Here is an 11,957-nt window from a genome sequence, read left to right on the forward strand (position 1 = left end):
TCTGTTGTTCATTAAAGATCATATTGCTCCTCTCTCCCTTCGACAAGATGTCTGCTCCTCCTCCTTTACCGCCAAAGGACACATCACCACCTTCAGGAATCGAAAAATCCAAGTCCAAGATATCTCTCGATATGATGAAAAGAGCTAAATCACCCTCAATCTCGGAGAAAAGTAATGATAGTCACAAAGTGAAGGAGTTTTTATCTGGACTAGGGAATAAGATGAAGCTATCTACTCCTGGATCGACATCGGATGATGAAACAAAGAGCACTATCACTACAAACGCTACCTCTTCACTTTCGTCTGTCACTGAGAAGGGCGCAATCAAGATATCGACTGCACCCCAGATGGTACCATCCCAGCCGGCAGGGGTATTACTCATACCTTCGACTCAAAGAGCTCACATCCCAGTCAAGGCGGACTCAGTCGATTCTTCTAATCTATTCCACCAAGCAGTTGCTAACGCCCAGAAACGAGTTGACGCGCTGAATACGACTACTTTCGTATTGAAAGGTATAGCGGCGGGACTAGCTGCAGGTTCAGCAGCATGGATGCCTGGGGTGGGAGAAGCTGTAGCAGTGGTACTAGGGATGATTTTGTCAGCCGAGAATATCTCCATTGGCAGAGTAGCCGCACTTCGTCTAGTAGGTCCATCTGACGCTCAAGGGGATGTGATATGACTGACAACTCAATAGGTGGAAAGATCGGCATCCGTACTTGAGGCAGTGGAACAAGCTATCATCCAGTACAAAGGACAAGTGTCCGCCATCATGATTGACCACATAAACCAGCTTCTAATGTAAGTTCAATCATCCTTTTTGCATCAACGGCGGCTAACGGCCCAACAGACACCTTCACGAGAATGCTCGGTTTTTGGTCAGGCTGTCAGAAAGATCATTCCTCAAGCTATATTTGCATTCCGACGAGACATCGAGGCAAATCGCAACAGCTACAGAGGATCTCGAAGATTTCGTAAAAATCTTTCAAGTGAGAGGAACCATTCAGCTTACCCGCAACGACCGCTTACGCCTTATTGTTATTATAGCTCCAGTCACAAATTTCCATCGCTGCATGGGAGGAGCAATCTAGAATTGATCATGAGAACGATATGCAGGTTCTCCTCCAGAAACTCGAAGAGGCTAGAGAAAGTGATCAGAAAATGCTCCAGGCGCTTTCTTTGCAGAGTGAGTTAAAGGCATAAACAAAATATCTAACCACCTTTCCATAGGCGAAATGCAGCAAGAAGCCATCAAGACCCTCCAGCGTTCCTTAGATCAAATGCTTACCATCCAACAAGCCGAATACAACAATAATCATCCGACATCCCCTTTGACGGCCGTGGAAGCCCTGTCGTACGTGTCGGTAGATAGCCCTATTGTCCCTCCAGCATCCTTCGGCATGCTCCAAGTCACTACTACACCAGGATCAAGGGCAGTTGATCTCAGCACCAGCTATCCGTCTATTACATCCTCGATATCAAGCAGTATGACGGATGCTGGAGATCGAGTCAAGAGGCCTAATCAGTGGGGAGGTACAGGTCCCCCTATAAGATCAGTTTGGGATTCTGTACCCCAAACTCCCGGGGACAAAAGCCCACATAGACAGTTCTTTGAGAAAGCGCTGGATGTGAGTGAGAATGGCCTCAGCTGAATCCGCTCAACTGACTTGGAAGCACAGGTACTTCGGCGAACTAGCGATAGTGATCAGGGGGAAATACCAGATGTGAGTGACCCGTTCTCTTGCGCAACAAGTACAGATAGGCTGACAATAGGTTAGTGGACCATCACTGATTTGGAGATCTCTCATGACGAGAAATTGACTCACGAGGAAAGAATCAAGTCAGTCGTACCTTCTGCCCATGACAATGGTATCAGTTGCTGATCAGGGGCTTTTCAGCTCCGGGTATTTTTCAGTCATCTGGCGAGGTAAATGGCAAGGACAGGACGTTGCCATCAAAGAGTTAACCCCCATGGCCGACAGACAGGTAAGCTGATCGAAATTCTGACAGTCTTCTCTTCGCTCACCGAGACATAGCTTTTCGTGAAAGAAGTGGAAGTATGGCGAAGACTAAGAAGCGACCGAGTTCTACGTTTTTACGGAGCTTCAAGTACTACCGGTCCGCCACCTTGGTTCCTTGTTAGTCCATATAGTAAGCCGCACGATCCATAGCTCACGCTTCGGGGCAGAAACTCATTGGTGTCTAGTGAAAAACGGCAATGTACTAAATTACCTCTCGTCAAACACCGGCAAGGAAGCTAACAGGCTAGCTCTCATATGTGAGATGGCTCAAGGCATGGAATATCTTCACTCTAGAGATATCGTACACGGTGATTTCAAGGCTACGAACGTGCTCGTTACCGATGAAGGTCATGCCGTCATCTGTGACTTTGGACTCAGTCAGCTTAAAATGGATTATAGTACCAAATCGCTCGAAATGTTGGATCAGCTAACACCCCTTGCTGGTACTCTACGTTGGCAAAGTCCTGAAAGACTGGCAGGTGGAATACTTACTAGGGAGAATGATGTGTATTCGTGGAGTATGGCGGTATATGAGGTTTTGACGGGGTCAGTCCCGTACGGTTACATCGATGATAGTTTAGTCAGGAGAAATATCAGAAGTGAGTAGTCCCGCGTTTGTCGCATGCAATGCGCTGATTATCTTACATGTTAGATGGAATTCGGCCTGTTCGGCCTACAGGCGTAGAAGACAGCTTGTGGCTCTTGATCACTAGATGCTGGGCTCAGAGCCCCCGAGAGCGACCTAACTTTGAGCAAGTCGTGGAACAGCTGTCCCTCATGTACACTCCAGCGAAAGAGCCCGAACGACAACATACCATGGCGACAAGTCAGTACAAGTGTGTTTATGAGATGTCATACTGACGATATTTGGTAGTATCGTCCTCCGAAACAACGGAAGCTTCCTTTACAACGGCGAGTGAAGGTGGAGTTCCTGAGGAACAACAGTATGTCAATCACTCAATAGTGGGAAGTCAAGTATGAGTTTCGCTAACTCAGATGTCTATAGGGCTATCTCCCCTGCTACTAACACACTGCCTCTCCTCGAGGATCTCGATGACGTGTCCAGCTCTTCCGGCTCCCTCGCTTCCATCCCGCCTCATCTGGAAACACAACCATCCTTCGAATCAGATCGAGCAGAGCGACACTACCGACACTACCTGTCGCACGGATTCGACGATCGACTGTCAATAGCATTATGGTTCCCTTCGGTGATACCTCTCGGTAGTGTCGGCTATATTAGACATGGCCAATTCGTGCTTCTTATGGATGCGCACCTTCCTTCTATCGGAGTCAAAGAGCTTCCACCTATGCCCTATCTCGATGAATTTAGCTCCTTACATACGACAAGGATCGCGGTCAACACAAGAGGCACGGCTGAAAAAGGCTTGGACATGGTAGCTGCGTTGAGCAACTTCATCAAGCCCTCAGGAGAGAGCTCTCAGTAAGTGGCCGGTTGGCTTGCATTGGCACAGTCGTCGCTGATCTTCTCATAGGAAAGCCATCAGTAGACGGCTCCCATTTCCTCTCAAGCCTGGTATGAAGCAAGCAGCTTTGATTGTTGAAGATGGCACGTTTGAGATTTACAAATCAATAGCGGAAGCAAGAGCCTATCTAACTGCCAATATCTACTGGATACTCCAACAATTCGGAGACTCGCACCAGATAAACAAGGAGGATGTGATCATAGTCAGTAAGAACTGATGGCTCGAGCCTAATGAGTAGCTAAAGGTAATCATAGGTGGTAGGCACACTCACGGCCCGCAATTATGCGATGATAATATCGAATTTTGCACCAAGAACTACTTTATCCTTTAACGTTCACGCTTCCTCTTCCCGAGCTGAGGGTGAACCGTGGGGAACGTGGACAGTCAATCGAGAGCACCCAGTCGATTCCTCAAAGGCATTCAAATCAGCTTTAGGCCTACAAGGAGGTAAAGGTATCTCAAGCACAAGCAAATCGCCTCAAAGGAGAAATACGGAATTAGATGAGCAGGAATTGAAGTATTCATGCAAGGTCTCAAGAGTATCAGCGACCTCTGCGTGAGTGTCATACCTTGGTTGAGACCATCATTCATACTAATGACCTGGTTACAGCGATGCGGTGCTTCTGGCGAAATTGAAGTTTCCTTCTGGCGGCACAGATCCTACTCTATACCCATAGTCGGATTGGGCGGTGAGGCAATCAAGAAGTGATCTGGTATGGTTAGTGAATCGATATGGGGGGATGCGCAAGGGCAAGTGACGGGAAAGGGAGTGCTACGTGAGGAAATTAGTCTGCACAAAACATCAGAATGAATCACATGCATCTAAATTTCTATGCCTTCGTCCAGACGAGGTTTTGATTACAATTTGGCAATGCGAGCGATGAGGTCTATCGTGCCCTCTGCCCAGCCTAGATTATCGTGACCCCCATTCTGTCCTTCCCACCATACCACTTCCCCATTGTTGCCCCTCTGGAAAGAGCGTACCGTTCCCCAGCCTGAATATGTGACTTCTTCTACGGTAGTTTGAGGGTCAGTCAGTAGCGCGCTCAATGAAGAGAATATACCGGCGGAATGTGAGTAAGGTATTGTGTTATCGTTGATTGCGTGCAGGATTAATGTAGGCGATGAAGTTTTCTGTAGCGAAGTTAGTCCACATTTCTTTCAGAAATCAGACGGTTCTTACGTACTTCTAACGCTTTGACAGAGTTGAAGGTATGGTGAAGATGGGTTTGAAAGTAGCCTGATGCAAATATGATTAGTCAGAAACCTGGGAGCTGTATCAAGAAGGCTAATCTCACGCTGGACAGAAGGGAAGACACCGAGAGGACCTAAAATAGGGATGAATCGGAATATCCGATAACTGGGCAATATGGATTAGCCTAGTTGTGTTGGGCGCCATCAATACTGTAGCTACTAACCTGAGTATAAGATCGGTTATTGAGGTAAAAGGAGCAATGAGAACCAAAGCTCTTGGTTTTATCCCTGAGCTCAGATGAATACAGAAGACATCAGCAACTGATCAGACGAGTCTGAAGGATATGATCGAAGCTTACCTTCCGCTGCAAGTCGTCCTGCTAAGCCCGACACAACACCTGTACCTAAACTTTGTCCGGCCAAGATGATATTGTTTTGTATCTCATCCTGATCCAATCCTGCTTTATCCATAATATCCCATGCGTAATCATAAGCCGTTCTAGCATCTATCAGTAAACCTTCTTCCGAAGGGATACCTGACGAATCTGCAAAGCCACGATAATCTATGACAATGACGTTACTAACGAGGCAGTCGTTGAATCAGCGGTAATACCAGATAAAGATTCAGTATACCTACCAGTCTAGGTTATTTGAGAAGGCTGAATAGCTACGCACTCGTTGCGATATCGCCCTTGTGCCCGCCTGTATTGGGTAATCAGCTGCTGGTCAACACGTCCAGCAATTGTGACTACGATCGTGAGGTGAGGAGGTATACCCACATTGCCGTGGAAATAGATTATAGTAGGTCGTTGGATAAGTGCTTGATCGAAGATATCGACACTGAGCGGAGTTTGGGGTGGGAAAGGGTTATGCGATTGATACACGCTTCGAGGTCTGTAGTGTCAGATGTTAGTTATGATGAGAGCTACTGACAGGATATGCCATGCTCCGATCTCAACTCCATCAGAAGTATTCAATCTCAAATTTCTACTTTTGAAAGCTAAGATCTATTAGACACACATCATATTTCTAACCTACCGATCAAATGACTCCAGAAGACTTACGCGCTAGACCATATTTTTCAGGATAATTGAAATCTGCGAATAATGGTATGGGCACATGATGCAAGAACAGGAACCTACGCCAGCTTTTCAGACATGCGAGGTAGAATAAGGCATCATTCAACTTACTCTCGTTGTATCGCCGGAACAGTAAGAAGTCCAAGTACGATGGCGTAAGCTAGAACGCATAGCGCAGGTATACGATAAGCATGTTTCCAGGATGTGAGATTAGACATCTTGGAAGAGCCACCATCGTCGTCATGCGAGAGGTATCGTCCAATAGTTGAATAATAGAGGATGAGCTGTTTGAGCAGGGTGTATCGAGACCAAGGGTGATGTCAGCCTCCACTCTTCCTTTGTGGGCCGGAGACCGGTTTCTCCGTTGGGAACAGGCGATTGTTAAGCTTGAGATTCGATGATCAGACCGATACAACGGTCATCTTACATATACATCGTCAGAAGCAGAATCACCTTGCATTGCCTTTTACTCATCTATTTGCGATCTTCCAGTTTAGAATACAAAAACTCCTCAAGAATGGTTGTATATCATATAGGTAAGCTTTCCCGACAAGACTTGCACTCTCTCATCTCAGATGCTAATGATATTTATCCTTTAGTCGCGTTCAAGACCAAATCAGCAGCGGGACTTGAACCCCTCCGACAAGGCTTCTTAGCTCTTCCTGAGAAATGCTTACACCCAAAGACTGGGAAACCATATATTCAAATCGCTCGAGGAGGAAAACAGATCAGCTCGGAGGGTAAAGATCGGGGTATGCAAGTTTGCTTTGTGATGGAGTTTGAGGTGAGTACGCCTTAATATCAACAATTCAAAAAAGCATCAAAGAAAGCTCACGTACATTCTGATTCTAAGAACGAAGACGATCTTGCATACTATATCGATGAAGATCCAGTCCACGAAGATTTCAAGGTGAGTCGGGTTGGATGATTTTGTCCGTCAAAAGAGCTTGCTAATACTCCTCTTTTGCCTTGGTAGAAACAAGCTGGAGGGGAATGGGACGTACTCGACGTCGTAGCAATGGACTTCAATCAAGGGGTATTCTAAGGCATGTACAAATAAAGGTGAATATACATATTAGCCTGTCGTCGAATGCATTCTACGTAGTCTTATGAGAGCTTGTATTACGTGTTTTGAAATCAAATACCAAGTTACAGAAATATATACAACAAAATTGGAAACAACCCGAACCTCTTCGAAGAAATCACCGAGTACTACTCTATGTTCTCTCGCTATCCCATCTAGGTTCTACCGGGTTTAGCTTTCGCTGGATGAGCAGCGGCTGCCTCTACATCTTCACCGCCCATTCCAGCTCCAGGACCAAATAGCTTTCTGAGAACATCATGCGAAACACCTACAGCTGCTGCTTCATCTGGATGTATACCACTGGGACCTTGTCCTTGGGCAGCCAGTAATTCCTGTCCTCGGATTCTCAGAAACTCCTCAAGCCTGAGTAAAGCAAGGGACGAAGATCAGCTCTCTTGATCGCTACTATCGCCAAGCAGTCAGACGTACAGATGGGCATTTCTGGAATTCGCCTTCCATGCAGCGAGGAAGACATCCCCAGCGATAGGGATGAAACTGAAATAAGAAGTCAGGACTGGCATTCTACTGGAAGGTCATAAAAATCAATAGACTCACCCTAATCCAGCAGAGATTGCATTGTTGACCAGCATCTTGCTCAATAGACTTTGCGGAATATCAAGCTTCTTGGAAGGCGAGACAATGAGGAAATAATTCAATCCAGCATCAACGGCATCTCCCAAACCGGGAATTATACCTGAGCAGACAGCAATGATTAGCATCGGAATGTGCGACATAGCTTGATCATGCAGTGAATGGGCGTTACCACTGTGGACACGTACCGATGAAGAAAGTCCATCCAACTCTAAATCCACACAAATTCATACCCTTATCCAAATAATGAGCTCTTCTTCTGATCTTCTTCAAGGCCTTTCTATCTCGTTTTGATAGACCTTCCGGTAAAGGCCGCTAAACATGCAGAAACCATATTACTAAGCTCAATGTTGCCTCCTAAGAGTGTCAAAGTGATGCCAGACTTACAACGACTTTCTTCGTTTTTCCCTTTGCATCTACTATTATCTCAATATGGGGATCAGGAGGGGCTTGCTGAGATACTCTATTCTTGAGGATTTTCTGCACGGTGAAGCCAAAGGCAAGCGGAGACGACTCAGCTTGTGATTGCGCACTCGAGATATTTATCATGTTTCTCGTAGGAGATATGCTTGTATAGGAAGCTACGTGATAACGGGTTGAATGTATAGGCAGAACTCACAGTGACAGCCTTAGAAGCCAGTGCGGACATCTTGAAGGAGTTTTTTGAGGATCTGTGGTCTCAAAAGAGCTCAAGCGATGTGATTGGGTGGTTCTTCAGTCTGAAAATGATACAGTATCGCTATTACTATTGGATGCAAGGTGCTTTTTTATATGCAAAATATGGAATAAAAATGTTGAATGAACCCAAATAAAAGACACTTGTCTTAATTCTGTTATGGTGGCGAAAAACAAAACACGATGTGATATTGATGACGTACATGAGACACTCACCACCACGTGGTCGATCAATGCAACCGAGATCTACGGGATCTGAACTATTTTATGGCAATTCCGCAAACTTATTTTGCGGTGCAAAGGAGCATGACTCTCTAAGGCTAACAGAATACATATAGGACGCCTATGTGTGACCTTGACAATCACACTGTATCTATCAACGCTTTTAGACTGGCCGATACCTGATCCGAACTTTGCCCTTCGGCCCACCACATGTTATCTGTCTGCCCCTCATCCAGCCCCTTATCCACATGATGCATTTCAGATGCTTTCGATCTCCTGGCTCGTTTCTGGGCTGCTCCAAGTTCGCCTGCCTTTCTTTTTGTAATATAGGCTAGATATTCAAGAGAGTGAGGCTGTTGAGTTGGTATTGGTATCGTACCTGGAGCCAATGGCGGTCCGGAAAACCAAAGCACATTGCCTCGAGCATCACGTTCGAACAGCCGAGCTGGGAGAGAAAATACAGTCAGTTGACGTAAAGTGCGCATGTCAAGAATACAATCATACTCACCAGTATCCAATGGTAGTGGTTCCTTCACGGCATGCTGCTCCAAAGCTTGCGATCCACCCATTACAGCTGCAATCGTACGATTGGGAAAAGGATGCGACACGAACGAGGAGGGAGAATTGGTCTGCGGTGGACCGGAACGTTGCGACGGTTGTTGCACAGGTCGAGGTGTAGGTGCAGGTGTAGGTGCGGGAAAGGTCGCCGGTACTCTAGACGGTCCGGCGGTTGATATCGGTGAGGGTGCGGGCACTGGAGCAGGGGTATAAGTCGGAACAGGAGAGTGTTTTATAGGTGTATCGACGGAATGCGGTGGCTGCACTTCCTTTCGTGTTCGCTCTCTCCTCTTTGGCCTTTCCCTTTCCCTCTCTTCTTCGTCCTCGTCATCGTCATCTCCTGCCATGGCCTTCTTCGGTTCACCGAAGAACCCTGGTCCTTGCACTCCTTTCAAGAACGGCGATTTGACCATAGGAACCTCGATGTTCCGCGAATATGATATGACCGACATGAACTGTGATTGACGCAATTCCTATAACATGTCAGCGATAATCTGAAGATACTCAACTTACATCAGGTATGCAACTGTTCCAATTTTTAATTCGGACCATCAGGTGCTCCCTATCATTGAACCGAGAATGGCAGACATCTGTAACAGGATCATCAGTGGATGTTATGGACAAGAAAATGGCTGACACTGACAGCTTGGCCATCCTGGATAGAATTCTCCCGCACGAGGTCGCCCTCGGATGTACTTTACATAGAACTGCACTGATATCTTCTCGAGAATGTCTTCCACTGGATGATCGCAGAAATGACCTGTCTTAAAGACTTCTCGCTCATAGAACATCTTGTTCGGTGTATGCACAGTCTGTCAAGCTCGTTAGCAACAATCTGCTCTGATGACACTCTTCACTCACCTGCTCAGGCCTAAAGTACCAGCAGACAGTTACGTGATGAGTTCTATATCCCTTGGTTGGCACGAATGTCTTAAATATTTGCCCAATAATGGGTCTGGTGGCATCATCAGGATTGATGAGATGGACGTAGTCACCTGTTCTGTCAGCTATGTCCCATTGCGAAGCCAACTTACCCATTTTAAAAGCTTGTCCCTTATGTCTAGCTTCTGGGGTGAAATGCCTATCTTTGGTACCGACCCTGAAAGTGGTTATACCATATCCGACTTGATCCTCTGCTGCTCCCGCTTTGAGATCTTGTGCAGTCTCGTGCATTGATCTAGCATTTCCAGGACCGGCTGGCAGGGAGGCGAAGAGGGTGGATGACGGGAAGGGTATACCAGATCCAGGCAATGCCATTGGGTACACCGCGGTCAAAGCATTGTACAGCCGCTGAAGGACGAGTATCTTTCCGTATTCCGCTGAGCCCTCGTGAAAATATCTTCTAGCTTTTTCAAATAACCTTGTCATATCCATATCGAATGAGCGGAGGGTGTCGTAGCTATTGGCTCGTGCTAGCCCTTGGATCGCGGGAAAAGATACTGGGGACTACACTGGGGTCAGCTGCTTGCGACATTTGCGAGATCGTCAGACTCACATTGAATGATAAGAAAGGGATATCGGCAACTGCTGGCAGAATGTCTAAAACTTCGGCAAGCCGTTGACCGCTATTGCTTTGATCAGCCGCTTCCATTGACAAAATACTGAAAGCAGAACTCACTTTTGGTCCCTGTAACCTTCGATGGCATCGACTACCGCACGTATACGGTGTGGCCACATTGATGAACCGCCTGCTATTCGATCGTGGTCTGGAGCACCCTCACCAAACCAACCATATCCTGGTATACCACCTATGGAGGAATTACCAGGCAATACTGGCTGTGGGCCTGGCCATCTAGGTAATCTCGCATCTAGAGCAGCTACGACGGCGCGATCCTTCTCAGCTTGTTTTTGACGTCCTTGCTCTGAGGCTGTAGGAGAGGCTGGAGCTACTGCAGGTTGTGGGATGGCTCGAGGAACGGGCGACGCCGCGGGCACATTGATACGAGGAGCAGGAATTGGTGTAGCGACAATACGGATCCGATGAGGTGGGAGTTGTATAGGCCCATCGAGAGGTGATGGGAAAGCAGTCTTCACTTCTGGGATAGGTGGTAGCTCAGGAGCCGGAGTGGTAGCTTTGCGCTCGACCATTGCAGTCGATTTAGCTTCGGGAAGAGGGGTAGCTGATTTGCTGGGTACGGAGGAGCCGCCTCGTTTCTTTCGACCCGGTTTGACAGCACTACTATGATATGGATCTGGGTTGCTGAAGACGCCTGATTCGGCGCGAGTCTTCCATTCGTTATGTATCTGGTCCTGTACGGCGTTTAGGTCAGAGTCATGCTAAGGTATGACAGGTAGAGTGAAAACATACCTCAAGTCGTTTGGCATCCGCCCACAATAGAGATTCTTCTTCGTTGTCTGAAAGCAAAAGCGTGAGTAAGCACATTTGGCCCATTGGTGGTGATCAATTAGTTCAGACTGACAGTGTTTGGCGTTGAGGAAGATCAAATGTAACTGTTTGAAAAATGCTTCTGAATTGACATAAGCCTGAGCTCCTAGCTGCGTCTATATGGTCATTACGATGTCAGCTCGAACCTTGGTATCGTTTCACGGCCTTTGCTACTCACAGAGATATTATCCAGACACTCTGGTTCTGGTATGGCTTGATAATAATCCTCATAGTCTTCTCTGTCGGGTAATTCACGAAATATATCGCTCATCCTTCGGCTATCAGTGCGGTTAACTTGGTGGAAATCCATTACTCAAGCTGAATTAACATTTAAACGCGACTCACCTTCCATCTTTGGCCTTATACACATTTTCCAACATATCTTTACATGCTTGCCATTGAGGTTCGGTCATTCCTTTCTCATCTATCAATCCTGGGTATGTAGGTGGGATAGGCAACGCGTTCTGCGCCCCCTTCTGACGCGACCCGCTTGCTTTTCTTGGCGGCATTTGAGGCGAGTCTTGCCCTTCTTGAGTCTCCCTAGTAGATCAAGGCAGAATAGGTAAGAATAGGAATCTGTATGTATCTTGGAATGATCGTCCTGTTAGGAGCGTGATCCTATATGAAGGCTGCATGTCGATAAGGAATGTAGTAAACATCTATCA

The 11,957-nt window shown here is 46.8% G+C and overlaps 5 protein-coding genes across 5 annotated transcripts; 2 read left to right on the top strand and 3 right to left on the bottom strand.

Moving 5' to 3' along the window:
* Window positions 1-47: 47 nt before the first annotated feature.
* I206_106623 (uncharacterized protein) lies at window positions 48-4,180 on the top strand (the record flags this gene model as incomplete). Its single annotated transcript, XM_070203354.1, has 16 exons — window positions 48-644; window positions 696-799; window positions 849-987; window positions 1,046-1,184; window positions 1,229-1,626; window positions 1,678-1,722; window positions 1,777-1,838; window positions 1,897-1,984; window positions 2,035-2,149; window positions 2,205-2,618; window positions 2,672-2,845; window positions 2,894-2,963; window positions 3,026-3,460; window positions 3,513-3,705; window positions 3,758-4,059; window positions 4,114-4,180. 16 exons carry the CDS (start codon window positions 48-50, stop codon window positions 4,178-4,180), a joined length of 3,342 nt encoding a protein of 1,113 aa, XP_070059455.1.
* Window positions 4,181-4,361: 181 nt separating this feature from the next.
* On the bottom strand, window positions 4,362-5,994 carry I206_106624 (uncharacterized protein; the record flags this gene model as incomplete). The annotated part of the gene is made up of 10 exons (XM_070203355.1): window positions 4,362-4,637; window positions 4,691-4,743; window positions 4,802-4,863; window positions 4,922-4,985; window positions 5,057-5,277; window positions 5,335-5,399; window positions 5,477-5,582; window positions 5,631-5,697; window positions 5,762-5,835; window positions 5,888-5,994. 10 exons carry the CDS (start codon window positions 5,992-5,994, stop codon window positions 4,362-4,364), a joined length of 1,095 nt encoding a protein of 364 aa, XP_070059456.1.
* A 299-nt stretch (window positions 5,995-6,293) lies between these two features.
* I206_106625 (uncharacterized protein) lies at window positions 6,294-6,821 on the top strand (the record flags this gene model as incomplete). The annotated part of the gene is made up of 4 exons (XM_019159178.1): window positions 6,294-6,312; window positions 6,376-6,560; window positions 6,630-6,686; window positions 6,753-6,821. 4 exons carry the CDS (start codon window positions 6,294-6,296, stop codon window positions 6,819-6,821), a joined length of 330 nt encoding a protein of 109 aa, XP_019007850.1.
* A 194-nt stretch (window positions 6,822-7,015) lies between these two features.
* On the bottom strand, window positions 7,016-8,100 carry I206_106626 (uncharacterized protein; the record flags this gene model as incomplete). Its single annotated transcript, XM_019159177.1, has 6 exons — window positions 7,016-7,223; window positions 7,290-7,355; window positions 7,416-7,554; window positions 7,640-7,766; window positions 7,839-7,931; window positions 8,071-8,100. 6 exons carry the CDS (start codon window positions 8,098-8,100, stop codon window positions 7,016-7,018), a joined length of 663 nt encoding a protein of 220 aa, XP_019007849.1.
* A 388-nt stretch (window positions 8,101-8,488) lies between these two features.
* Window positions 8,489-11,801, bottom strand: I206_106627 (uncharacterized protein; the record flags this gene model as incomplete). Its single annotated transcript, XM_070203356.1, has 11 exons — window positions 8,489-8,793; window positions 8,857-9,361; window positions 9,420-9,496; window positions 9,550-9,718; window positions 9,768-10,352; window positions 10,402-10,471; window positions 10,525-11,156; window positions 11,215-11,261; window positions 11,327-11,408; window positions 11,471-11,570; window positions 11,638-11,801. The coding sequence occupies 11 exons, from the start codon at window positions 11,799-11,801 to the stop codon at window positions 8,489-8,491; spliced, it is 2,736 nt and encodes a 911-aa protein (XP_070059457.1).
* Window positions 11,802-11,957: the final 156 nt, after the last annotated feature.

The sequence above is a fragment of the Kwoniella pini genome, chromosome 9 (assembly GCF_000512605.2).
Source record: "Kwoniella pini CBS 10737 chromosome 9, complete sequence".
Lineage (NCBI taxonomy): Eukaryota > Fungi > Basidiomycota > Tremellomycetes > Tremellales > Cryptococcaceae > Kwoniella > Kwoniella pini.